This window comes from Dermochelys coriacea, chromosome 2 (genome assembly GCF_009764565.3).
Source record: "Dermochelys coriacea isolate rDerCor1 chromosome 2, rDerCor1.pri.v4, whole genome shotgun sequence".
Classification (NCBI taxonomy): Eukaryota; Metazoa; Chordata; order Testudines; family Dermochelyidae; genus Dermochelys; species Dermochelys coriacea.
Genome location: NC_050069.1, coordinates 237846362 through 237870884, shown reverse-complemented (window position 1 = coordinate 237870884; position 24523 = coordinate 237846362). Strand labels below are relative to the sequence as shown.

General features: G+C 42.2%; 1 protein-coding gene across 1 annotated transcript in view; it reads left to right on the top strand.

The window, feature by feature from the left end:
• The window catches only part of ABI1 (abl interactor 1), a 129967-nt gene that overhangs the window by 18867 nt on the left and 86577 nt on the right, over positions 1-24523 (top strand). Inside the window, 4 exon segments of the mRNA XM_038388337.2 lie at positions 19984-20017; positions 20020-20078; positions 20080-20134; positions 20137-20150. Of these exon segments, the coding sequence (XP_038244265.1) occupies positions 19984-20017; positions 20020-20078; positions 20080-20134; positions 20137-20150 (162 nt within the window).

The window sequence follows — 24523 nt, the reverse complement described above, 5'->3', positions numbered from 1 at the left end:
AAAGAGCTTTAAATTAGGAATTTGGGGGAGATGGTTGGGAGATGTCCAGGTAATCTCTATGCCAGATTTTAGCATTGAGAGGGAAGAAAACAAAGTAAGAAAGGATACAGCTGTGGGTAGGAGAATGGACATAAGAAGGAAGGGCAGTGTGGATACCAGTCTAATAGGTCATACGGGCTGTAGAATGTCCGTGCCTAATACATTTCGGAGTAGCAGCCGTGTTAGTCTGTATTTGCAAAAAGAAAAGGAGTACTTTTGGCACGTTAGGGACTAACAAATTTATTTGAGCATAAGCTTGCGTGAGCTACAGCTCACTTCATCGGATGCAAATGCAGTGAGCTGTAGCTCACGAAAGCTTATGCTCAAATTTGTTAGTCCCTAATGTGCCTAATAGGGTACAGAATGTGAGCGAGGCCAAACAGCAAAAATTAAGATGTTTGTACACCAATGTCAGGAGCCTAGGTAACAAAATGGAGGAACTAGAGCTACTGGTACAGGAAGTGAAACCAGATATTATAGGGATAACAAACATGGTGGAATAGTAGTCATGACTGGACTACAGGTATTGAAGGGTATGTGCTGTTTAGGAAAGACAGAAACAAAGGTAAAGGTGGTGGAGTAGCATTGTATATCAATGATGAGGTAGAATGTAAAGAAATAAGAAACGATGGAATGGATAAGACAGTCTGTCTGTGCAAAAATCACATCGGGGAAGAAAATTACTAGAGCCTCCCCTGGGATAGTACTTGGGGTGTACTATAAATCACTGGGATCTAATTTGGATATGGATAGAGCCCTTTTAATGTTTTTAATAAAGTAAATGCTAATGGAAACTGCATGATCATGGGAGATTTTAACTTCCCAGATATAGACTGGAGGACAAGTGCTAGTAGTAGTCATGGGGTCAGATTTTCCTAGATGCGATAGCTGATGGATTCCTTCATCAAGTAGTTGCTTAACCGACTAGAGGGGATGCCATTTTAGATTTGATTTTTTGGTGAGTAGTGAGGACCTCAGAAGAAATAGTTGTAGGGGACAACCTTGGTTCAAGTGATCATGCCGCTAATTCAGTTCAAACTGAACAGAAGGATAAACAAATCTGCAACTAGGGTTTTTGATTTCTAAAAGGCTGACCTTCAAAAATTAAGGAAATTAGTTAGGGAAGTGGATTGGACTGAAGAATTTATGGACCTAAAGGCAGAGGAGGCCTGGGATTATTTTAAATCAAAGCTGCAGAAGCTATCGGAAGCCTGCAATTCAAGAAAGGGGAAAAAATTCATAGGCAGGAGTTGTAGACCAAGCTGGATGAGCAACCATCTTAGAGAGATGATTAAGAAAAAGCTGCACCAATGCATCTGCACTGCTGTAGCATGTCTGGTGAAGATGCACTATGCCGATGGGAGAGCGCTCTCCCATTGGCATTATTGCTCCACCTCAGCAAGGGGCGGAAGCTAAATTGGCAGGAGAGTGTCTTTTGCTGGCTTAGCACTGGTGTGGACAGTACTTAGGTTGATGTACTTGTGTTGCTCGGGGGCTGGTTTTTTTCACACCCCATAGCCACGTAAGTTACATCAACATAAGTGGTAGTGTAGACAAGCCCTCTTAAATTTTTTAACTGAGTAGTTTAACCATTGGAACAATTCACCAAGGCTCATGGGGGAGTCTGTCACTGTCAATTTTTAAGTCAAAACTGGATGATTTTCTAAAAGATGCTGTAGGAATTGTTCTGTGAAAGTTCTATATTTTGTGTTTATACAGGAGGTCAGACTCCAGGGCCAGTAGAAATCATTATGGTAATGTAATCTCTGAAAGAGGAATAAAGCTTTAATCTCTAGCTAAAAGCACACAAGTATTTCTCAGTTTTGCTGAAAATGCACCTAGCATTCCTTAGGAGGGAACTAGAGAGGCAATAAATGCCTTCAACTCCCAATCATAGATTTATTTTTTTAAGGGCAGAAGTGACAATTTATTATCACCTAATCTGACCACTGCATAACACAGCCAAAACACCACCTAGTAACTTCTGCATCAAACCCATAACTTCTGCTTGAGCTGTAACAACATCTCTTTTAGAAAGATATCTAGCTTTAATTTAAAGACATAGTTGATGTAGACTCCACCACATCCCTGTGTATTCACATCAGTGCTAGTGGCATTATTGTGGGCTGAGCAGAGTGTTGGGGTGCAGGAGGTACTAGTGGCATTGATTCAAAAGCTGTCAAGATCAGCACCTGCCTCTCATACATCCCCCTGCTTCCCACAGTCACCCACCGTCCATCCCTTCCTGCATCCTCTCAGGCACCCTCCCACACCTACCCGCCTTCTCCTCCCCCCAAATTGCCATTTTAGCTGGTTGGGCTATTCCCCTCTTGTCTCTTGTGTTGGGTGTATGGGGGGTGGGGGAGGGGTGAGTGTGGGACAAGAATCTCCAGAGGGAGGCACAGTTTACAAGGTTTGGGAACCTCCCCTCTAAACTACATTTGCTAAATTTTGTGATAAGAGAGAGGTGGAGGGAGAGAAGAGGGCTACAGCAAATAAATATTGTGGGGCCTGTTTAGTTTTTGTGTTTGCAACTTCGTGTCCTTCCCCCTTTTATGAGAATAAGGCAGGAATGAATAGGAATGGTGATTAGAATTGACATGAGTGGTGAGATTTGAGGTAGGAATTGAAGGGGAAGTGACACATTTAGCACAGTGGAAAAGGAAGGCTGCCCTGGGCATATGGGCAATGTGATGAGTGCAGAAATCAACACGGTCATTGCTCTGAGTTGAAAGGGTACCCATGTTTGTTGGTAGAATAATCATACTTGCCCAGTTACTATTGTGATACATTTTTTTTTACACTTCAATCTATACACAGATCCCAGTAACCAAAATATCAAGAATTTTATTGTGCCAGTGTGTATTGTTTCTTTGACATATTCTCATTTGACTGGGGTTGGCAGGAAGGCACAACTAGAAATTGTGCTACATGCTATCTCTATAATATAAAAATATTAATATGGGGAGAAATTTATTCCAGAGCCAACATGAGCACCATTTGCTGTACTGAGCAGAAGATGACATTAACAGAGTAGCTGGCATTGCTTCCTCACTGTCTCAATCTGTCAGTGTCACTTTCCCATCGAGTATATCAGGTTGCTGTTGTAATTCAAACAGCCTGGATTACAATGGAACCACTTCTTTAAAAAGGTGACTTGCAGTAGAGATCAAAGTATCTATTGAACTCTTTAAAGAAGAGTAAGATGGTTTCCTGAACATCAATATGCCAAATTTTGCTCTACATTGTAATCCCATTAAGATCTGTGGCAGAACTATTTGTATACATAGATGTAAACACTGTATTTTGAACCGAGAGGTGATACCATTTGAGATTTGGTATTGGTGAGTAGTGAGGACTTCCTAGAGGAACTGGTTGTAGAGGACAGCCTTGGTTTGAGTGATGAGCTAATTCAGTTTAAACTAAATGGAAGGGTAAACAAAAACAGGTCTGCAACTAGAATCCTTAATTTCAAAAGGACTAACTTTAAAAAATTAAGGGAATTAGTTAGGGAAGTGGATTGGACTGAGGAACTCAAGAATCTGAATGTGGAGGAAGCTTGGAATTACTTAAGTCAAAGTTGCAGAAAACTATCTGAAGCCTTTATCCCAAGCAAGGGGAAATTTTTTGTAAGGAGGGGTTGCAGGCCAGGCTGGATGAGCAAGCATCTCAAATAGATGATTAAGAGAAAACAGCCTACAAGGAATGGGATGATGAGATGGATCAGCAAGGGAAATAACTTTTGAAAGGTCAAAAGTGTGTGGATAAGTGAAAATGGCTAAGAGCTAAACAAGGTTGGACCTTGCAAAGGAACCATAAATTAAAATTAAATTTAAATTAAAATTAAAACCAATAGTAAAAGCCATATAAATAAGAAGAAAACAAGGAAAGAAGTAGTGGGACCACTAAGCACTGAAGATGTGGTGTCAATTTAGGCATGGCTCAATGCCTAAACCAATACTTTGCCTCAGTTTTTAATGAGGCTAAGGAAAAGCTTTGGGGTAGTGGCAGAGGGATAATGGGAATGAGGATCTGGAGGTTGAAATTACCACATCTGAGGTGAAAGTCAAACTCAAACAGCTCAATGGGATAAATCAAGGAGCCTTGATAATCTCCATCCAAGAATATTAAAGCAACTGGCAAAAGATTGCAAGCCAAATAGTAAGGATTTTTAATGAATCTGTAAACTAAGGGATCTTACCCTATGACTAATTGCTAATATAGTTCCTATTTTAAGAAGGGGGCGGGATATCAGGGAAACTACAGGCCTGTTGAGACTAAACTAATTGTACACAAAGGCCTGGAAACAAATTTTAAAAGTAGTTAAGGACATAGAGCTAAACAGTAATTATAAAATACAACATGGTTTTACAAAAGGTAGATTGTGCCAGACCAACCTGTCTTCTCGAAGAAATGATTTTTTTTTTTTTAAGACAAAGGAATGCAGTAGATTAATCTACTGGATTTCAGTAAGGCTTTTGATACTGTTCCACATGGGAAACTCTAAGTGAAATTGGAGAAGGTGAGGGTTAATATGAAATTGAAAGGTGGATAAGGAACTGGTTAAAGGGGAGACTACAATGAGCCATTCTGAAAGGTGAACTGTCAGGCTGGAGGGAGGTTATTGGTGAAGTTCCTCAAGGATCAGTAGTGGGGACCAATTTTATTTAACTTTTTTTATTACTGACCGTGGGACAAAAAGTGGGAGTGTGCTAACAATTTGTGGTCAACACAAAGTTGGAAAGTATCTCCAATATAGAGGAGGATCGGAATATCGTACAAGAAGAGCTGAATGACCTTGTAAACTGGAGTAATAGAAATGGGAATGAAATTTAATAGTGCAAAGATGGGCTAAAACCAAGAATTTTTGCTATAAGCTGGGAAAGTATCAGTTGAAGTGCAGGGGAGGGGAAAAGACCTGGTTGTGTGATGACTCAGTCATCCTGTGATCAACCATGTGGTGCAGGCCGTGAAAAAGGCTAATGTAGTCCTAGGATTCATCAGGCAAAGTATTTCTGGTAGAGAAGGTGAAGTATTAGTACCATTATACAAAGTGCTGGAGAAACCTCATCTGGAATATTGTGCAATTCTGGTCTCTTTTATGTTTAAGGAAGATGAATTCAAAAGTGGAACAGGCATAGAGAAAGGTTACTAGGATGGTCAGGAATGGAAAGCTTACCTTATGAGAGGAGACTCAAAAGACCTTGGCTTCTTTAGCCTAAACCAAAAGACAGCTGAGGCAGATAGGATTGCTCTCTCTAAATACATCAGAGGGATAAATACCAGGGAGAGAGAGAGGAATTAAGCGCTAATGTGGACACAAGAACAAATGGATATAAACTGGCCATCAACAAGTTTAGGCTTGAAATTAGGCAAAGGTTTCTAACTACCAGAGGAGTGAAGTTCTTGAGCAGCCTTCCAAGGGGAGCAGTGGGGATAAAAAAAACCTAACTGGCTTCAAGACTAAGCTTGATAAGTTTTATTGGAGGTGATGGTATGATGAGACTGCCTATAATGGCGTGTAGCCGATCTGCAACTGCTCGGCACAAGTATCTCCAGCAGCCGGTGATGGGACACTAGATGGGGAGGGCTCTATTACTACAGAGAATTCTTTCCCAGGTATCTGGGTGGTGGATCTTGTCTACATGCTCAGAGTCTAACTGATTTGACTTATTTGGGGTCATGAAGGAATGTTCCCTCTCACCCCAGTCAGATTGGCAGAGACCCTGGGTTTTTTCGCCTTCCTCTGAGCAGGGACACAGGGTCACTTGCAGGTTTAAACTAGTGTAAATGGTGTATTATCTGTAACTTGAAGTCATTAAACCATGATTTAAGGACTTCAGTAATTACAGCGAGGTTATGGGTCTGTTACAGGAGTGGGCGGGTTCTATGGCATGCAATGTGCACGAGGTTCAGACTAGATGAACATGATGGTCCCCTTCTGACCTTAAAGTCTGAGTCTGTTTTGTACCTTGATCATAGCTGGTCCAAGTGAAACAAAGGTGAATACAAAGGAAGGCCTGCTTTGAAGAGTACAAGTATTCCATATATAAAAGAAATTGGAACATGGAATTTATTTTTGAAAGACTTTTTCCCTTCAAAGAAAAAAGACCTCTTGGTTTAAAAACGTGCACAAACCACCAAACTATTAGCAACAGTTAGAAGCTTGGTCTTTCTCAGCTAATAAAAAGAGTGCAGATCAGTTCTTCCAACCAAGAGGAGAAAATATAACACATACAGGTTGGAGAATAGTCTGATCATAGAAAGCTGGTTCAGCGCTGATCAGAGGAAATACTGACCAAAAGAGGGGTTAATTTCTCACCAGTTATTTAGTGTGTATATTGATTTTTGGGGGGCATGTGTGAAAACTGATCTTGTAAACTATTGGCTGTACCTGTCTTCCTTTCAATTCTAAGTTCATTGAATGCACTGTTAACAATCCCCATCTGGAACTCAGTTCCATCCTAACCTTCCCATCTGGCTTTCATCCCTTGCATTCAACTGAAACAACTTTTGCCAAAGTCTCTAATGACCTCATCCTAGCCAAATCTCTGAACCTCATCCTCCTTACCCTGTAAGATGCCTTTGACTGTCAACCATGCTCTTCTTGAAATCATGTCCTCTTTTGCCTTCTGTGACTGTCGTCTCCCAGTTCTCGTACTGCCTCTCCAATCACTTCAACATGTCCTTCAGCAGATCCTCCTAAGGCCCCTCCAGGGCTCTGTCCTTGGTCCCCTTTTTTCCCCTCTCTCTCTGCGCCTCTTGCATCTGAGCAACTTAATCTGCAAACACAATTTCAACTACTGTCTCTCTGCAAATGATTCAAAAATCTACCTCTACTCTAGACTTGTCTCCTTCTGTTCAAACTAAAATCTCAGCCCCTCTCTGACCTCTGCTTAAGTATGTCTAACAATCAGCTCAAGCTCACATGTCTGAAACAGAGCTCTTAATTCCTGCCCCTCCGTACTACCTTCTTTCCTGATCATTGTGGATAACGCCACCATTCTACCTGTTGCTCAGGCCCATAACCTGAGTGTTCTCTTCAACTTGGACCTTTCTCTAGGTCCTCGTATCCAGGCTACATCCAAGTCTTGCCGATTTTGTTCTCTGTGACATTGCTAAGATATATGGACTTTCCTATCCATCCAGATAGCTAAAACTGTGATCCAGGCTCTTGTCATCTCACATCTTGATTACTATAATGTTCTTCTCTCTGTATTTGACACATGCTGTCTTAGCCCACTCCTATCTATTCAGAATGTTGCTGCAAAGATCATTCTTCTAGACTGTTGCTTGGACCATAGAACCCCTCTTTGCATCCCTTCACTGGCTCCTCTTCTCTATCTTAGGTTTGATAAGTTATTTGTCTTCCCTTTCAAGGCCCTTCGTGAGCTGTGCCCTACCTATCATCTCTCATTAGGGTGACCATACGTTCAGTTTTGGCTGGGAGAGTCCCCTTCTCAAGCCCTGGGAGAGTCCCCTTCTCAAACTGATCATCAGTTGGCCAGAACAATTCAGAACAAATGCCTAGCTTTGCACAAAAAAAAGTGGAGTGTGCCCTCCTAAGGGGTGCAGAAGAACATTTGCGGGGGGGGGGGAATCGATGACTTGAGGCGCTGGGCTGTGTGATGGGGCTTGAGCGGTCAGCCTGTTTTTATTTTGGGAAATAGGGTGGCTATATCTCTCCTTCAGTATTGAGGGTCATCTCCCTTTGGTCCTGGGCCAGCCTCTGTTGCATACTTGTTAACTTCTCCTCATGCCTGGGAGAAGCTCCCCATAAACATCCGCAAAACTAACTCCTTATCCTCCTTGAAAGCCCTCCATAAAACCTGCACATTCTTTGCTGGTATGCGTACAAAAAACTTCAGGCTGCTGGTGTGCTGAGACCAGAGCTTGTTATGCTGACTGAAAGTAGCTTGCCTGTTTCCTTGTGGTATCCCTTTGGTCTGTCTGTCCAGCTGTTGTCTAGTTTTATAATTAGATTGTAAACTCTTTGCAGCAGCGGACTGCAGGGATTTTTTTGTTCTTTATTTGTACAGCACCAAGCACAACAGGGTTCTGATCCATGCCTGGGCCTCTTAATATTTACAAATATTACTGTTCTTTTTAAGGTTTTTTTTAATTTTTTTGGAGGGGGTGTTGGGTTTCTCTTGCCCCTCCCTCCCCCCCCCCAGGGAATGACTGACCAAATGTTAACTTTTCTTTCTGAAGAAAAATGTGTTGGAATCTTGCATCTGGGCTCCAATGTGATTGTGACTGTGTGAGTCTCCGAGTGCTTTGTGGTACACACCACGGGGAAACGTAGTCGGATGCACTGAGTCAACATTAGCTGTGGTATGCAAGTTATTTACATGGAGGGAGAAGACTCGGGTGCTATCTTTTTTTTTTTTTTGTAGTGTGTGTGTGTATATGAGTAACACACCTTTTATCTTAAAGAAATTCAATCTGCAGTATTGAAGCAGTAGCTATTTCATGCCAGCGTCTCTTGGGAGTTGGAAGGAAGTTCAGTGGTGTAGTGATATTGACTGTTCTGTTTTACTGACTTTGGGAAGTTTTTCCTGCTCTCCCCACCCCGTTTGGTATCTGGACACCTACTTCTCTTACCTTTTTTGAAGAGTGTATTTGTTTTGTCAGTCAACAAGAAAACATATCTTAATGCCCTGGGTTTTAGGATTGTTCTAGAATGGCTTTTAGCCCCCCCACCCCACCATTTTTTTGAAATAAAACAGTTATTTCAGTGCTTTACAGCTCTTGTAACTGCATTTCAGACCTTACTATGGTATCTAGTGGGACGGATATATTAGATCAGTGGTCTCCAACCTTTTGAATCCAAGGGCAACCCAGGATCTGCCCTGCTCACACCATTCTTACCCCCCTTCTCTTCCATGTCATTCGCTCTCCCCCACTCTCTCTCACTCTCACTGGGCTGGGGGCAAAGGGTTGGGATTCGGGAGGGGGTGTGGGCTCTGGCTGGGGCCGAGGGGTTGCAGTGTGGGAGGGGGCTCTGGGCTGAGCCTGGGGCAGGGCGTGAGGGTGCCTCAGCCTAGAGCTCCCTCCTGCACCAGAGTGTTGGGGTGCAGGACAGGGTATGGGGTGCTGGTTCCAGGAGGGGGGCTGAAGTCTGGGGTGTAGGAGGGGGTTCAGGGTTGGGGTGCAGTCCTCCTACCAGGCAGCACTTACCTCTGGCAGCTCCTGGTGGGTGCAGCAAGCTAAGGCAGACTCCCTGCCTACCCCAGTCCCACATTGCTCCCAGAAGGAGCCAATGCACCCTTCCAGGGGGTGGAGGGCACGTGGTTCTGTGAATGGCTCCTTTCTGCAAGCACTGCCCACACAGCTCTCGTGGCCAACGGGAACTGCACAGGTGGTGCTTGTAGGCAGGAGAAGTGCATGGAGGGAGACCCCTACCTGCGGGGGATGCGCTGGCCGCTTCCAGGAGCGGTGTAGGGCCGGGGTAGGCAGGGAGTCTGCCTTAGCAGCAGACACACTGCACCATCAGAAATTGCGATTGATTGGGAGATCCTCTTGGATTGACTAGTCGATCATGATTGACCAGTTGGTTATCACTATATTAGATCATAAAGTCCATTCTCTTCCCCCTTTTCTCCGCATTCCCCTGCAAGGGCAGGATATTAGTCCCCTGGAGAGAGGATACTGATAAAAAACATACTATACAAGTGTAGTTACATACTTCTATTAATGGCTTACTTAACAATGTCAATTAATTAGTGTCTGAAGCTTTCAAAAATCCCTGTTCTCTTGCTTACCTCTTAAGATGGGCAGAAAGTGTAGCAAAATGACAGCTATCTTTTGAGGAGAGAGCACTTTAATAAAATACTTGAACTTTTCTACTATAAAATACTCTATTGCGGAACTCCTAAATCACATTGCTGAATTTGTACAAGTTTATGTTAAGTCTTTCTATTTATAAATTTCAAGTCACAATTAAAGATTTGTCTATTGCTTTGGAATGCAAGTGTTTATATCCTTTTAGTATAGAGAAGCTGGTTTGCTGTGTCTACACTAGGATCATCTTTCCTCCCTGTCCCCCCCCCACCTCCCCAAAAAAAAACCCCACACACTTACTTCCAACCAGTTCTACCACTGACTCTCAGATGCACTGATGGTAGTAATGGGGGAAGAGCTAGAATAGGCTGCACCAGGCAGTCATTGGAATTTCACTGCCATGTGATCTAACCTTGTTTTGAAGAAGGTCTAGCTAAATAGTGGCTATAATGACACTGGTGGCCATCTGGACTATTGTCTACATTATGCTTGATGGGACATTTTAGTATAAAATAGCATTTTATAAAAAAAGAGAAAGTGGATGAATAAGGTTATTCCTAAAGCCATTTTTAGGGTACCTAAATGCATCTCCTGATTGTTCAAAAGCACTGAGCACTTGAGAGCAGCTGTCTGCTTAGGACTGTTGATGATTAGGTCTTGTACTTAGGTACCTGAATGTGGATTTCAGAATCTGACCTGGGGGCTCTTTCTTAAAAAAACAAACAAACAAAAAACAAACACCTATTTTGGCCCAGCCTGTGATGCAGTGCATGTGTAAAACTAGCAGAAATTTCTCAATGTGATTCCTATATAAGTACATTAGTAAACACTTTCCAGGAAGATCTGACACACCGGTTTCCTTCCTGACTCCTTGTTCCCACCTTCTCTGTATAAATACAGTACAACTGTAAACAACCTCTATTTCTAAATTAAAATTAGTCTTATCCAGTTCTGTGGATAATTCTTTTGCCCTTACTCTGCTTTTATACTTGCATCCTCTTAAGTCTGTATACAATACTTTTTTATCTATGAAGGGGAGGAATACCCTATCCTGTCTGGGAAGCATTTTTTTATTATGGTGTTCAAATCCCTTTGAGCAGCTTCCACTTAGATAGCTGCTAGAAAGTTTCCTTTGGTGCATAGAGACTTGTGACTGCTGACCTGACTTTCTTTCCATTTTTTGTGATTGAGGTGATACTAAAATGACTTACTGGCAGCAGCAGCAAAATATGATGACCACAGAGCAACCTGTACGCAAAGTGCTTTAAAAGAGCTTCATGAATTATGAATAAAAACAAGCAGTTATCCACTGTCCGCATACCTAATTCAATAGGTAGAGCCTCAATATTTATTTAAAAGGACCTCTGGATTTATCATTCTTAATGCTCAGTGCAAATTAGACTTTTGGCTCATAGTAGGTAAACATTATCTAGTGAGTGGGATAATTAAACCTCTGAGACATATTACTGCAGCTCAGAGACAGAATGCTTAGACCAAGCTGAACATAAGCTGAGGAAAGCTCAGAAATGCCAAGGCCTGTTGCCACACAATCAGAATCAAAGAATAATCCTTAAATTGTAGTCCAGCCTTTCAAGTTCTTAAAAGCCTGATCAGGGATATGAAGCAGGGATTTGATGGACCTTTCAAGCTCATTATGGAGACATGAGAGTGCTACATTGTAAGAAGTTCAGTGTTATTGGAGGCTGCATAAAGAGCCAGTGTGTTCATTTCTTGGGTGGGGAAGCTATTTGTTTTCTGTGCCATGTGGGATTGCCCCCTTGTAGATGTCAGGGTTCAGTATTGATGGGTAGGTGTCTCCAGGCCAATTGCCTGAATATACCTCTTTCCCATTGAACTGACATTGCAAGTGTATCCCATTCCAATAGAAATGGCAATGTAAACTACAAGTGAGCCCCCTCCCCCCCTTTTTTTTTAATTTTTAGTGAGTCTTTCAAAATATCTTAACACCGGCTACCATATTAACAGGTTCTAGCACCAATTCAGTGTTCCCTTCTTCTTGCTCCTCCTCTCTCCTTCCTCTTGCTTATCTTCTCTTTAGTCCTTGTATCATTGCTTCTATTTGTATGTGGGACCAGGATCTATGACCCTGAGAAGGCAGGTGAGGCTATCAAAATGTCAAAGTCCAGCTTTGACCTAACTATTGAAGTTAGGTTGGGACTTCCTTTTTTGGTCCTGTCAGGCCACCAATTTATGCCATACTAATTGGCCTTTCTGAAGGAAGCCTTTTGCTGTCAAAAACTTAGATCCAAATCTTGGCTCTCTTGAGTTCATTGGCAAAATCTCTTGTGACTTCAGTGGGACCAGAATTTTGGCCCATAATCTAGAGTGAACAAACGAATCAGAAAGGGGTGCGGTGGAAGACTCTGAAGCGTTGATCTGATCATCTCACTTACTAGGAAGTATAATTTATTGAAGATAATGTTGAAGTAAAAAGAAAATGGTAGAGAGTTTAGGCATAGACGTTTCTGGTTACCAGGAAATACATCCTGTAACTTTCCCAAAAGGGTAAGTAATAGAGGGAAGTGAATAAAAGTGAGTAAAATTGCATAAAATCTTGTATATTGGCCATTCTTTGTTCCTGTTAGACCAGAGGTTGCAGCTAAGTAGTACTATGCAAAGTAGGACTATGTGATGAGACAGATTACTTAAGGTCAGTTTTACATGTGATTAATCTAATTGCTTTTACTGGTTGATGCAAAGCAGGCAGCTTTCTAAAGCTGTCCACAAAGCTAAAAAAATGCCTTTGCATTTTCTTTCGGCAAATACAAATTTGGCACATTGTGGGAACTGCAGCAAAACCATATAAACTGCATATAAATCTACAGCATTCCTGTAAATCAGAATGTAAAGGGGGTCTGGGCTCTTGATTTAAAATGCTAAACAACTGGCAAGTTACTGGGCACTGAGTAATGTCTCTGTATAACTTGTGTGCCACAAGTACTCCTTTCTTCTGTATAACTTAGTGATTGGTCAACTGATGTAACATTGCCATAAGCGGTTGACCTGTGTGGTAGTTACTTTTTCTTTGAGGTTGCATACACTCCAACAGATAAAGATGAAAAATACGGAAGAGTACACAGTGAAGGATGGGGAGGCAAAATCCCCACTGTCTTTAAACTATCTAATATGAGCCAACTATTTCTTTCCAATGCTGCCACACTTATTGCATCCTGCTGAGTTTCTCACTTCAGCAAAATTAAATCAACTGTTCTTGGGGGAGTGCTTCCTCTTGCTGCAAGTGGTACCTCTATTTATTTAGTCATTCCTTATTTATGGTAGACAGTTGATGTGGCAACAGCCAGAAGCCTCTAAGCTTTGTTCATAAGGAAACAGGCAGCATATTGAATGAACTGAAATGGGAAGAAGTGAGACTGGGTCTTGAGTGAAGATAGTGAAGGCATGTGTGACATTACACCCCATATGCTTCATGGAAATATGGTTATGATGTGGATGAGACATAACGGAGATGTACTTTATGCAAGATGGGTCTTGTAAGATATCATTGGTTATAATTTATATCAAAGGTTATAATTTACTGAATGTATTTATCCAATTTTTATGCATGTATCATTTTTGTATCTGAAGCTGGGATTATTGACCATGTCTTTGTATTTCAAATATGCTATGCTGGACGAGGCCAAATAATGTTAGTGGCTTATTGAAGAAATGCACACAAGCGTAAGGATTACCCCAGGAACTGTGTGCAATAGAAACCTCTCAGATAGCTCTATACAATGGGAACTGTTTGACCCAGGTCACAGCAAAAAAGCTTTCTAGTAAGTGGGGGGGGGGAGATATAAAAGAGACACTGACATGAGATGGCTTGACTCTCCCCCACAACAATACACCTGAAAACAAACTGAGGAACAAAGACTGAACTGAGAGAAGTGATAGTCCCAGGCTAAGATCTTTAGCCTGTGTATGAAAACCTGGGAAAACCAAGGCAACTTGTGCCTTAAGATCTGCCAGCCTGTTTATCGCTGGGGCTGAGAATTTGCTAATTTGTATCCTACCTATCTAGTGTCAAGCTTAGTTTGCGTGTTTTGTTCATTTGCTTAGTAATCTGCTTTGTTCTGTTTGCTATCCTTTGAACCACTTAAAATCTGCCTTTTTATAGTTAAAATGTGTTTTGTTTATTAAGCCCAGTTTATGTAACTTCTACGGGGGGAGGGGAGTCATACAAATATCTCAACATTGAGGAAGGGAGTGGATTTTTATGAGCTTGCACTGTACAGAAAAATCTGTACAGCACAAGACAGTATTTTGGGCTTATCTCCCAAAAGGGGTGTGCACGTGAGTACTGGGGGAGTCCTCTCACACAGAGCTGACTTCAGTTTGTGGCTGCAGTGGAGTGTGTGTGCGTGCACGCTGGAAGAAGCCTGAGAGCCTAGTTCAGCAAAGCAGGGAGAGGGAACCCAGGCTGGTTGAGCAGGAGAGGCTCAGTGAAATCCCAGTACATCAAGTGGCGTCCCAGAAGAGGTGTCGAACCAGTCACAGCATGCACTAGTGTTTTTGCAGTAAAAGTGAATGAATGCATTTCTGAAATGCTGTAGAGCTGGGGTCTCAAACATGTGGTTCTTTTGTGTGGCTCGCCAAGCTCCCTGCACGTGCGCGCGCGTCCCCTCCCTAGCATGTCCCTCTGCCTAGCTCCAGGCCAGAGGTGGGCAAACTACAGCCTGCAGGCCAAATCCAGCCGTGGGTTCGCGCCCCCCCCCCCCATGGTGCTAAACCATGTCCCTGGGGGCAGGGAGGGGGCGCAGCAGAGGGCTCTGTGTGTTGCTCTTGCTTCCAGGCACTGCCCCCGGCAGCTCCCATTGGCTGGGAATGGGTAACTGTGGCCAATGGGAGCTTTGGGGGAGGTATCTCGAAGCGAGAACAACACGGAGCCCTCTGTCCCTGCAGGGACCTGGTTCCAGCCACTTCCTGGAGCGGAGCAGGGCCAGGGCAGGCAGTCAAGGAGCCTGCTCTGGCCCCGGTGCACGCCGCTGCCATCCCAGAGCCACTCTAGGTAAGGCGGTGCTGGGCCGGAGCCTGTACACCAAACCCCTCCTGCACCCCAACTCCCTGCCCTGAGCCCCCTGCCGTACTCTGCACCTCCTGGGGGCAGAGAGGGGGCGGAGTTGGGTGGGGACTTTGGGGAAGGGGTGGGAAGAGGCGGGGCAGGGCCTCATGGAGGGGTGGAGTGGGGCTGGGGCTGGGGGCAGCGAGGGAGTGTCTGACAGTGAGGCGGCCCTTGGGCCAATGCACTAGTCTTCATGTGGCCCTCATGGTCATTTGAGTTTGAGACCTCTGCTGTAGAGGGTCACCTGGCAGGATTGGGAGAAAGGTTGGACAGTAAAGGATGCATGCCTAAAATTGTCTCAAGGTTGTGAGCTGGAGTAGCTGGGAAGATGGTGAGAATCCAATGAAATGGAGAAAGTGGGAAAGGAGATGGTTAGAATTCTGTAGAGACATTCCTATGGAAAGATGTCTGCATATAGATGGTAATCCACAGAAGAATAGTTCGTCCTCTCAGCTCTGTGTGCATAAGGGAGAGTGAATAAATGGGACAGATCCTTTATTATGTGTCCCTGAAGTGGGTGGCTGAGTTGGAGCAATTCGGTGACCTCCCCATCTCCTACTGTTGGCAATGATTTGGGTGGAGTTCATTGTGGAAAACATCATAATGTGGTAACATCACTACAAATCTGAAAGTGATTCAGGGAACTTCGCAGGTCTTGCCAAAAACCATCCCATGAAGTAGTACAGAATCTAAGCTGCACACTGGCTTAAATATATTTTTTTTTCACAACCTCTTAAAACTTCATACTCAATTTCTGCAGAAGCAGAGTCAAGTTGTCATTCCACTTTAGTCAGGCAGCAGTTAAAGTTACAGCAGATGTACAGGTCAAAGCCGGTTTTAAAATGGGATGCTCTTTTGGGGAAACGTTTACTGAAAATGTTAGTGTGGTGTGGTTTTGTTTTTTGGGGGGGAGGGGCAGATGTCTGAAATTAGACAATTCAATGAAAGCTTCAGCTTTTCAGATTGGGGAAAAAAATCAGCTCTAGTACAACTGGAGAAGCATTGATCTGTTTGAAGTTTAATATTGACTACAAAGAAGTGACTCCCTTCTTCCCACTTGTTTTTCTGGATATTAGTAATATTACATTCATAATGTGTTTAAAAATCATTCTTGATGACTTGCAGTGAACCTCTACTGAAGCTATAAAATATCTTTGTTTGCCAAATCTGCCCTGAACTGGTTCAAGGGGTTGAAAATCATCTGATCAATTGTTCCTATCTAATGGTTTGCAGGAGGCCATTGGATCAAATCTTGATTCTATTGAAATCCGTGGGAATTTTCATATTGAACTTAATGGAACCAGGATTTGGCTCTTATTCAAAAGCTATTCTTTTGAAAAAAAAAATGTGTATTGCACTCTTTTAAAGGGGAAGTGGGACATGTTTTAAATTGAAAACAGCACTGCCTGGTATTGGAGCATCTGCTCAAGGAGAGGACTGATAGAGCAATGGTTCTAGAAGACCAGAGCTCTGTTACCACTCTGATTTCAGTGTGTGAACTTGGGCAAGTTGGCCTTTGCATCCATGTCACCCCCTGTAAAATTGGGATAATACTTCCTACCACATAGGGGAATTACAAGGCATTAATATAGGTGGAAGTCCTCTGAAAAATGCTGTAAGTATCGGTGTTGGTGCAATGACAAAGCTACAAAAAAGTGCTGGTTTAACTCAATTATAATGTTTTGGAACAGAAAACAAATCTGACCCTCCTTGCCTCTACTCCAAAAACCCTAGCAGGCATATCTGTTTTGAATCTGTATTAAGAGACTTATACAACTAGCTCCCAGTTGTGTAATGCACAAGCCTAAATGTCACATTAGCTTTAACCCAAACAATAACAGAAAGACAAAGAGAAATTTCCCTGTGTTTTATGAGTGAAGCTTTTGAGAATTGTACTAACCTAATTCGGTTGGGGTAACTGACCCTTGTTGCTACATATCTTCCTCAACTGTTTTGTATAATCTTTTTTTTTTTTTTTTTTTGTTCAAATGACTAAATGTCTGTCTGAACAACTGAAAATCAGACATTTTGTCAAATGACTCCAGTTGCTGCTGAAATTGCCAGAGATAAAAGATTTTTGCCTTTTTTCCATCATTTGACAGCACTCAATCTCATCTAGTTACTGCAAATGTTGTCTTTGTATCATGTTCTTATTGCCTGACTCTCCTGTCCATAGTCGCACACAATTCCTCAATAAGTGTCTTGTTTAGGTAAGGACTACTGGATGAGGCCATACTTGCAACCATTGAGGTGCAAGTTGTGCTGACTGGATTCATCCTGGCTGTTTCTACTACATTAAACCTGTCCTTTGAAATTTATCACTGTGGCTGCCACTCCACCGTTGGCAGAAACGTTGAGAACCTGTTAGCTTTTTAACTACTGTGTTTAACCCTGCTGATAACATGTATAGATAGCGCAGTGGTTTAAAATAATGGTAACCTGTCTATTGCCAATTTTGCCATCACCAGTGGAGTTGAACCTGTGGTAGCAACTCTGGTTCAAACATAGAACACATTCAGTATCCCTGATGGTTGACCAATAGCATTGTTTTTAGTTAAGACTTTTGGTGGTATTTTGAAAATTTCTTGGATCCCTTGGCTTCTGCCAAAACATGCTATGGTAATGGTGATCTACTCTACCATTAACCATTTTGATTAGACTTCATTCTTTTTGCTGCATGTTGCAGAGTGTCCTCTACTTCAGTCTTTTTTTCTTTAATTCCTCCCTGCCCCTTTCATGGAGGTTAGCATGGCGCCAGTCACTGCTAATGCTTCCTATTTAGACCATTGCTAGAAAAGTAACTTTTAAAGTAAAAAGGGTTGACTTCTCTGACTCTGACACCATCCTTAAATAGTGTCATTGCCCTGAATATTAAACAAATGTAGAGGCAAAAGAGGTTAATGATGCAAGGTTTAAGAGTGATACTTAAGCAAGCTGAAAATCAGAAAATGCAGGGCTGAAGTGGAGTGCAAACTGAACTCAGATTCCTTGATTTTTGGCTATGCTAATTTAAATTGACTACTGCAAGGAATAGTTTTTTCTTCTCTCCTTTATTTTCAACTTTTTAAAGAAAAAACAAACGGGGGGGGGGGGGGGAGGGAGGAAGAGAGAAGAATCCAGAATTGAAAGGAAGGGTTTAGAATAGAAACCTTTCCCCAAACCAAGTGTAGCTGTTGTGATTAGGTGATCTATAAATCAATAAAATTATAAGAACTGCATTCACAGTAGGTCATTCTTCTGATGAGACTTCATTCCTTCCCTGCACATTTCACTTTGTTAGTAGAAAATTCCTCCTTTTGGGAGGGACCGGGTAGGTATGAATTGCTGCTCTGAAAGGAGAATGGGGGGCTAATCTCAGTTTAGTTTTGAACCTCACACCCTATTGAGGCGTGGTGTAGGGAATATTCACATCTCTGCTTCTCATATTGCTTGTATCCAAACACACTTGAAAAGGCAAATGTCACCAAGTGCATCATTGTGCTTGTGTTGTCTGTCTTCTCTCTTCCCCTCCCCCCCCTCCCGGGAAGATGATGTGAGTTTGGGAAGTGAGGGTTAAAGTGGGTGGTAGTGGAGGGGCATATGTTACCACAGGTATCAGGTGAGGGTTGTCATGGGGAGGGAGAAGCAGCAAAATGTAACTGCAATGACCACTGGGATACTTGATACTAGTTTCCTTGCAGGGTGAAGTCTGAGGGAGATCTTCTATTGTTTTAGACCGGGGTGGGCAAACGTTTTTTGCGGTGCAGGAGGGTGCTCCAGGCTGGGACCAAGGGGTTCGGAGGGAGGAAGGTCAGGGCTGGGGCAGGGAGTTGGGGTTGGGGAGGTTAGGGGGGGGCAGGCTCTGGTTGGCACTTATCTCAAGCAGCTCCTGGAAGCAGCGGCATGTCCCTTCCCCGCCCCCCTCCTCCCCCCAGCTCCTATGCGGAGGTGCAGCTCGGTGGGGATGTGTTGCCTGGTCCGCAGGTGCCACCCCTGCACTCCCATTGGTTGCAGTTCATGTAGGAGCCAGAAGGAGGACATGCTGCTGCTTCTGGGAGCTGTGCAGAGTGGGGCAAGCCCTGACCCCACTCCTTAGGCTGGAGTGCAGGAGCGGGGCAAGTGCCAACCCTGCTCCCTGGTGGGAACTAGAGGGCTGGATTATGTCTGACATGCTGGCCATGGCCGTGCTTTGCCCACCCATGTTTAGACCGTCCAGCCACTCCACAAATGTAAGACTCTTGTCTTAGTTTGGGACTGCTCCCCTGGCGGAAGGATGTTATCAAATCCTCATTGGAACAGGAATAATTTCACAAAGGCTCTTGGATGCAGGAGCCTTATGTATGCATGTCTTCCTGACTCTCTCTCTCTGTGCGCTCTTCTCCCCCACTGTGGGATAAGCAGCCAACACAGCTGTAGAGTTGGCTTCATAGTAAGAAATTTTGTGCACTGGGGGACACCCAACTGTGGGAAAAATACTTTTCCCTTTTTTAATTGGCTTGGGTACTGTGAAGAGAGAAGCTGGATTTCACTTGTCAGGGGAATTGGAAGCTTCTCTCTGGAAGGATAGGCGGGTTACAAAAGCTTGCTCCAGACAATTGATAGTAGTAGTGTTCTCAAATTAGAGAATCACTTCTTAGCATAGGTTTCAGAGTAGCAGCCGTGTTAGTCTGTATTCGCAAAAAGAAAAGGAGTACCGGTGGCACCTTAGAGACTATAAATTTATTAGAGCATAAGCTTTCGTGAGCTACAGCTCACTTCATCGGATGCATCGGTGCATCCGATGAAGTGAGCTGTAGCTCACGAAAGCTTGTGCTCTAATAAATTTGTTAGTCTCTAAGGTGCCACCGGTACTCCTTTTCTTTTTACTTCTAGCATAGACCATCTTTACTTAAACAAAACCATCATATGTTTTTAGTGTCTTGGTGTGTGTGTGTTTTTTTTTCCCCCTCTTCATGTGAGTTCTTGCTTGATCTAGACTTGATTGTGCAGTCAGAGCAGTTATTCAATCAGGCCTTTGGGTGAATGATATTCTAAAAGTAATGTTTTGTACTCCTTTCTTCTGGCCTTACAAAAATGATATCTTGTTTGTTGTTTTTCAGGCTCCTGATAAAAGGAAAGCATTAGAAGAGACCAAGCATACACAACCCAGTCTCTTGCCAGTGTTGCTTATCAGATCAATGCACTGGCCAACAATTGTACTCCAACTGCTGGATATTCAAGCATCCCAGCTGCGGAGAATGGAGTCCTCCATCACCATATCTCCCAGGTAACCTTTTACATAGGGAATTGAAATGCTACAAAAAACCTAATAATTTGGGGACATCGTCATCTAAAACTTTACGGGGTTTAACTCGCACTTTAGTGGGTCTTCATCTTGGCCAAAAGTAAAAATGTTATCTGAGTCTTGTAACTTTTCCTCTAGTAATAAAAGATTCTATTTGTTCTGAGTCTTATAAATTATGGTTTTAAAGGTTGAGAGTTGGGTAATTATAGTCCTTTTTTTATTTTAATAATCCTTAACATGATTAGTTTTTCTGTGGAGTTAAGTTTAAAAAGCAACCTTTCAACTCTAGCTTACGAGATCTGCTAAAATAGTAAAATACATAATTAAAATAAGCTAGTTTCTTTCTCTATTTGAACTCTGAAGAGAAGAGTTCAGTCACTGAAGCTTCTAATCTTGGATTTTAAATGGGAAATAGGGTGGTCTCCTATTCTAGAGCAAAACTGAAAGAAAACTCTAAAATATTTATTAGTAGCAAGCCAATTTGTCTACTGTTCCTGTTGCTGTGACACTATTGGCCTCTCCTGGAAAGAGTTTCTAATTCATATCCCAAGCATTAACTTATTCATGTAATCAAATACAGTTACTCAAATATGGAATTGGGTTGTGCCTTCGCCATGACTTTGGGACTCTCCATGAATTACATAATACGTTTTTTTTTTTGGTGATTTTTTTTCCAAGACCAACCCATCCCCTTTTAACGTTTTGTAACATTGAAACTCACAAAATGAAGCACCCACCCTCCCCCTAATGCATTATTTAAGTTATGGACTTTCCTTTTCATAGTCTCCTCTTGCCTAGCTGCTTCCTCTCTTCCACATCTTTTCTTCACTCTTCCTGCCACTTTTGTATGTCTTGCGGAGGATCCAACATGAGTATGTTGCTAGTTGGTGGAGCAGTTTGCAGTTGCACTGTTGGAATGGCTCCTTGGCAAATGTGGTTACAAGGAGGAAAAACAGAAGAGCACTTCTAAATGAGAAGTATTCTGCAAGTGAGGAGCGTTTGAAAGGTGTGGCTAAGGACCGTGCCAGAACAGCGGGAGTATTCTGAGCTAGTTGTGGGCTACTTCAGCAGCAGGATTAGTGAAATCTGCTGTTCAGTCAGCTGAAAATCGTGTGAAGAATTGACACAATATTACAAATATTCAAATCTCACCCCCATCTTGAGCCTGTCAGAAGTGATGGGTCCATGTGATGTGCATCTAATGAGTAAGTGGGGGGCTTGCTAGGTGAGGCCATAGGGATGGTAGGAAAAAGCAGCACTACGCTCATATTGTCAAGACAAATGTTGGTTTTTTGGGGTTACCGAGGGCGAAGGGAGGATGGAGAGTCTAATCAACACTTCCAGTCCTTCAAAAAGGTCTGGTTCTTGTGATTAGTTGTTTACCCAGCCCTAATTATGTATTCACTATGTAGCTTACCCAATAACAGAAGACTATGGAATGACAGCAAGGTCTTGGTTCAAGTCTGACCTTTCCCATATACTAAATAAAAAACTTAGTTTGGAAAAACAGATTTTGAAAGGGGTCTCTTTTAAATTCTCAATACTTCTGTGTTTGGGGATTTTGAACCCTTAGTTGGCCAAGCATCCCATATTAGTTGTATATCTTTCCTGACCACGCACTTGCGATCAGAACTTATTTCTTCTGTGACTTCTACTCCTCCTCTCTCCTTCCCTCCCCCCTCAGTCAACCTTCTGGTTGAAGTGAGCTTACAAAATGCTGTGGTGGTTGATTTTAATATCTTCCTGCTGAGAAGGAGCTGCACTGTACACTGCAGGAGGTGATGGGATTTTATGGAATATGTAAATACACCTTGCAAATAAAAAGCCTTTCATAAAATTGTTCTAAAACATTTGCTTAGTTCTTAAGTATTTTGTATGTTTTTTTTTATATTGCCAGATTTAAAAAGTGTCTCTAATAGTCATCCAGACAGCTAATTACTAGAAGTAAAATTGCTGTAGATATGCTTCTAATTATATAAAGGATTTGGAAAGAGATTTCTGGGACTCTCAAATCTCACTTTCCTCCAAAAGAGGAACTGAATGGGGAATAAAAATGTGCTAACCTTCTATCTCAAAATTTTCTCTTTCACTGCAATATACAGAATACCATGCTCTCATAACTTTTGGACACTCTCATGTCATCTAGAACAAAATACTGGTGTGTAAGAAAAGCAGTTCCTAGTCAGTATTGGGAAATTTTGTGTTTTAAACTGAAATTGTTGATATCTCCTTGGTCCATTGATAAGACTAATAGTGTTGAAGCTAAAATATTAGATACTGGCACCAAAGGTGTAACCCCCCGTACTATTTTGCATTTTTTTTTTTAATTGAAGGCACTGTTCTGAATGTATTGAGTCACCTGATGCATGAACTGTTTGCCAAAGACTGAACAATCAGTGCTTTGTGGAGCTTTGCAAGAGTCTTTAGCAAGATCTCTTGTAGTTTCCTTGGCTGTTGAGTCTTTCCTGAAACTAATCCCAATTATAAAGGAATCTTATATTGAATTATTATTGAATAATAATATTATATTGAATCTCAGACTCATTTTACAAAACTAAAACTAGATACCAGTGATGCAAGTTCAAATGTGTGTATATATGTGGTTGTTTTTTAAAGGTTTTGTTCAAATTCAGCTCTTCAGTTATGTATTTAAAAAATAAAACACCACACTGTGTAGTTCCTTACTGCCAATTTCAGAAACGGGTCTTTAGAATTTGTCTTCGCTTTGCCCCACTTGTATCACTCTTGAATATTTCTATTGAAGCAGTTCAGATGTATGTATTTAAATTGGATAGTTTTCTTAAGTTGGTTGGAAAGACAAGGACCAGAGCCAGGCTAGTGGGACACAGGACATGCATTCTGCAAGCTTCTGCACTCAGCTTTTGGAAACATACCTCAGTCATTCTCAGCAACACTTCCACTAGTCATGCACTTCTCTGGAACATTGCCAATCTAGTTCCATTTGTAAAAGGTATGGTTCTCTAGTTATTCTGTTCTGTGGGCAGATCATCTCCCCCTCAGTCCTATACAACGCACAGTGACCATGTTCTTTTCCAGTCTTGTGCATGTTTCTGAACTTCTGTAGATCAGTTTGAATATTAGGCTAGAACATTATCAAAGTGTCACCAGCCTCCTTCTAGACTTTTTGGGGTTAAATGGCCTGCTGTATAATCTTGGACTTTAAAAAATGGTTAAAATATTAGCATCTGTGTTAAAGGTACAGGTTTAAAATAAACCTTAGTAAATATTACAGTGAGCTGTCTTCCCTGTAAGGAAGATCCATAAGAGTAAAGTGCACAGGTTAATAACAGCATCTCTGAAGAGCTGAGTTGTGCTCATGGAGAACTCAATCACTTATTATGAGCTTCAGTTAAACTTAAGGCAAACCAAAAGAGGGCTATACAACAGATAAAAGCACTATTTGAGTGAGACTTGACAGATGGGCTTCTCAGAGGCTCTTCAGTGAGCTGCTTCATCGTTGCTTGTTGTTGCACTTGTCTATGGAGGATATGTTTATGGCGTTCTTTGTTTTAACCCTTGACACCTGCTTTGAGCTTTGCCACATTATTCCAACCCTTTCCATGTATGCCCAAAGTAGTAAATGCAAGCTTGCCGGAGCATCTTGGAGATGCTTGCAAGCCCTTCCAATAAAGGGAGTCTGTTTGCCATGATCACAGTACTAGGCACAGGGCTGGCCTGAGGATTTTGGGGAGGAATAGTGAGATGACACTTTCGGGGACACTCAAATTTAACAAATTTACTTTTACTTGTGTGTGTGTGTGTGTCTCTTTATGTCCCCATCCTACAGACTAGCTGCTATATTTCTCTCAACCTTAGTGATTGGTTTACTTGGTTTTTATGTTTTCAAGGCTAATATAAATCAATCTTCTCAAAGGAGAGCTAAAATTTACTTATTTTTAAAAATGAAGTAGAGACTCTTCTTCTTTGTACTTCTAGTTTTTCCCCAAAAATAACTGGGGTCCCTTGGCTATGGACTTTGGAGACCAAAGGGCAGCTCTCAGTAAGGGAAACGCTTCATTAGTGAAAACACTACATGTTTTTGCAAAAAGTTGGGTCTCTGCACTGTCCTGAATGGGCTTATTTTGTGGGGAATATTAATATTTAGGTGCACGCACGCACATACACACACTGTTCTGATTGTCCTGGTTTCCCTCTTAGAAACAGAGGCTAGCATAAGAATGCACTGAAGATGGAGAACTTTTCAACCGTTGCATTTCCACAGTCTGAATCTGATGAATCTGGCTCTCTTGCTAAGAAGAGTTGGGCTGACAGGGATATCCTTGTTTACTTTGTCAAACTAAAAAACGTAGCTTATCAGAGCTCACATGTATGCA